This window comes from Camelina sativa, chromosome 14 (assembly GCF_000633955.1).
Source record: "Camelina sativa cultivar DH55 chromosome 14, Cs, whole genome shotgun sequence".
Taxonomy (NCBI): Eukaryota; Viridiplantae; Streptophyta; class Magnoliopsida; order Brassicales; family Brassicaceae; genus Camelina; species Camelina sativa.
In genome coordinates, this window is record NC_025698.1 from 8,702,222 (window position 1) to 8,704,710 (window position 2,489).

The window sequence follows — 2,489 nt, forward strand, 5'->3', positions numbered from 1 at the left end:
TCTTAGCTAAACGTGATGTTGTGTGTTTTCTCATTTCAGGCTGAATGGATGGCTCCAGAAGTGCTTAGAAACGAACCAGCGGATGAAAAGTAGGGTTTTTTTCTTAAGCTCTCCTTATTAAAAGAGAAACATGCTTCTAGCTTATTATTATATTTTTCCTCATGTAATGTTCCCTTATAAGAACGAGGTAACATATAATGTGAAAACAGGTGTGATGTGTATAGCTATGGAGTTATTCTGTGGGAACTCTTCACGTTACAGCAACCATGGGGGAAAATGAACCCAATGCAAGTTGTTGGTGCAGTAGGGTTTCAACATCGAAGACTTGAAATCCCAGAGTATGTGGATCCTGGAATTGCAGAGATCATCAGGAAATGTTGGCAGACGTAAGTCATTTTTTTTGTAGTAGCAGAGTGATGATTCTATAGCTTTTGTCAATGGAAATTAGCTCTGGTCTGTCTGTAATGGCTTATTAAATATTTGATCTGGTATTATTGGTAGGGATCCAAGGTTAAGACCAAGTTTTGTAGAGATCATGGCTTCTCTAAAGCAGCTACAGAAACCTATAATGGGTCCGAACAACCAGAGAGCAGGAGTTCCCAGTTCTTCTTCACTGACCACTGATGAGCAGGAACAATAACAACAATGGATGATGATGGTGGGATCAATTCTTTACATATTGTGTTCTGTGATGTGCTTGCTGTTCATGTGTGTGTATTCACCATGTTTTTGTTTACAAATTGTAAAAAAAAAAAATGAATGACAAGAAAAAAAAAAAGGAAAAAAAAAGGAGGAAAAAGAAATTATTTTGTCAATGATAAAAAAAAATCATTGAGAATTGAACTTTCACTTCTCTTATATACGAAATTCAAAGTACAGTATTAACTGTTACTATTATTATCTGTTGCAAAAACTGAATTATTTTTGATTATTTCGTTACTAAACAATAAATAGAATAAGCTTCTGTTCTGTTCTGTCTTGAAATAACATCAATAACTTCATCATCACAAGAAGAAGATATCATAAATTAGAGAGAGCTGAAAATGGCGAATCTATTCACTGCTACGGCTCCTTTTCTCAGAGTCTCACAGCCTTTCACCAAAACGACACCGTCCCATCATCTTTGCTACGCCTCTTCTTCCACTCCGCCGGAGCCTGAGTCTTCTTCTTCTTCTCCTCCTCGTCCTCCTTCTCCGTCTCAACCGCTGACATCGCAGCAGAAGAGGAAGAAGACCGTTGAGACGACGGATTGGATCGCTTCTTCCTTGACGCGGCGGTTTGGAATCGGCGCGGGTCTTGCCTGGGCGGGGTTTCTCGCTTTCGGAGTCATCTCCGAACAGATCAAGACTCGGATTGAGGTTTCTCAGGAAGTAGCTAACACCAGGTCTTTAATATATATTTCTTCACATGGCTGATCTGATCACAAAGAATGAAGTTTTGGATTCTCAACTTGTTTCTTTTGTTTGGGGTTTTGCAGAGATGTAGAAGAAGAGAAAGAGATTGTGTTACCCAATGGCATAAGGTACTTTACAATTTTGCCATAAGTTACTAGAGTATTAAAAAGTTGTATGAGCTTTTCATCCATGGATTGTATTTTAATTACCTGCTTACAAGTTGTGTAAACAACCATTGAAGCTATTGATGTAGCAATGTGTCTCCTTTTCCTTATGTACTGAAGAATATATCAGACGTTCATAACAAAACCAGACAGCTCTTGAATCAGTTACTGATCTATAACCTTTGTAGGTACTATGATCTACGGGTTGGAGGAGGAGCGACACCAAGGGCAGGAGACTTGGTAGTGATTGATCTAAAGGGTCAAGTGCAAGGAACCGGACAAGTAGTCGTGGATACATTTGGAAGCAAAGGCAAGAAGAAGCCATTAGCACTTGTGGTGGGTTCAAAACCATACAGCAAAGGATTATGTGAAGGCATAGATTATATTCTAAGGTCGATGAAGGCTGGAGGTAAACGCAGAGTGATCGTTCCACCGTCGTTAGGATTTGGAGAGGAAGGTGCTGAACTTGAATCGGGTTTGCAGATTCCTCCCAATGCTTCGTTGGAGTATGTAATTGAGATTGATAGAGTCTCAATCGCACCTGCTTGATTTATATTTTGTATAGCTTTTTTTGGTTTCATTGCCAAATATGAGATTAAATAAACCGAACAAAACCGGGTCAAAATGTTGACTTTTATAATGTAAATCTATATTAATATTTGTATATGTGGTTTAAACGTATTTGGGACATTGATAAAGTCTTAGCCACGATTACGAAGAGGAATACTTTTATCGGCTGGGCTTTTCTGTGAACGAAGAAAGGAACAACGAGGATTAGGAATCTGGAGGCGGCGCGGAGTTTGGAGAAATTGATTGGTCGGAGAGAATGGTGAAAGTGATCGATTCGCATTACCTAGCTATCACCGCCATTGTCACCGTAATGTCAATTGTTTTGGGTGCATTTTTGTGAGAAATTTAAGAGCTGGGGGGG

At 39.3% G+C, this 2,489-nt stretch overlaps 3 protein-coding genes across 3 annotated transcripts in view; all 3 read left to right on the top strand.

The window, feature by feature from the left end:
- On the top strand, nucleotides 1-894 carry LOC104740508 (serine/threonine-protein kinase EDR1-like). The gene is made up of 3 exons (XM_010461124.2): nucleotides 1-89; nucleotides 210-386; nucleotides 502-894. The coding sequence occupies exons 1-3, from the start codon at nucleotides 16-18 to the stop codon at nucleotides 638-640; spliced, it is 390 nt and encodes a 129-aa protein (XP_010459426.1). The 5' UTR covers nucleotides 1-15; the 3' UTR covers nucleotides 641-894.
- LOC104740512 (peptidyl-prolyl cis-trans isomerase FKBP17-2, chloroplastic-like) lies at nucleotides 962-2,248 on the top strand. Its single transcript, XM_010461131.2, has 3 exons — nucleotides 962-1,384; nucleotides 1,478-1,522; nucleotides 1,747-2,248. The coding sequence occupies exons 1-3, from the start codon at nucleotides 1,044-1,046 to the stop codon at nucleotides 2,105-2,107; spliced, it is 747 nt and encodes a 248-aa protein (XP_010459433.1). The 5' UTR covers nucleotides 962-1,043; the 3' UTR covers nucleotides 2,108-2,248.
- The window catches only part of LOC104740511, a 3,406-nt gene continuing 3,264 nt past the window's right edge, over nucleotides 2,348-2,489 (top strand). The window contains exon 1 of the mRNA XM_010461130.1: nucleotides 2,348-2,442. Within this exon, the coding sequence (XP_010459432.1) occupies nucleotides 2,385-2,442 (58 nt within the window). The 5' untranslated portion in view covers nucleotides 2,348-2,384. The remainder of the gene's footprint in view (nucleotides 2,443-2,489) is intronic.

Excerpts from the sequence above, each read along its gene's own strand:
- LOC104740508 (XM_010461124.2), top strand. The coding sequence starts at position 16 with ATGTTGTGTGTTTTCTCATTTCAGGCTGAATGGATGGCTCCAGAAGTG. Across the intron at positions 90-209 it reads AACGAACCAGCGGATGAAAA|GTGTGATGTGTATAGCTATG; the intron begins GTAGGGTTTTTT and ends ATGTGAAAACAG. Across the intron at positions 387-501 it reads ATCAGGAAATGTTGGCAGAC|GGATCCAAGGTTAAGACCAA; the intron begins GTAAGTCATTTT and ends TATTATTGGTAG.
- LOC104740512 (XM_010461131.2), top strand. The coding sequence starts at position 1,044 with ATGGCGAATCTATTCACTGCTACGGCTCCTTTTCTCAGAGTCTCACAG. Across the intron at positions 1,385-1,477 it reads CAGGAAGTAGCTAACACCAG|AGATGTAGAAGAAGAGAAAG; the intron begins GTCTTTAATATA and ends GGGGTTTTGCAG. Across the intron at positions 1,523-1,746 it reads GTGTTACCCAATGGCATAAG|GTACTATGATCTACGGGTTG; the intron begins GTACTTTACAAT and ends TAACCTTTGTAG.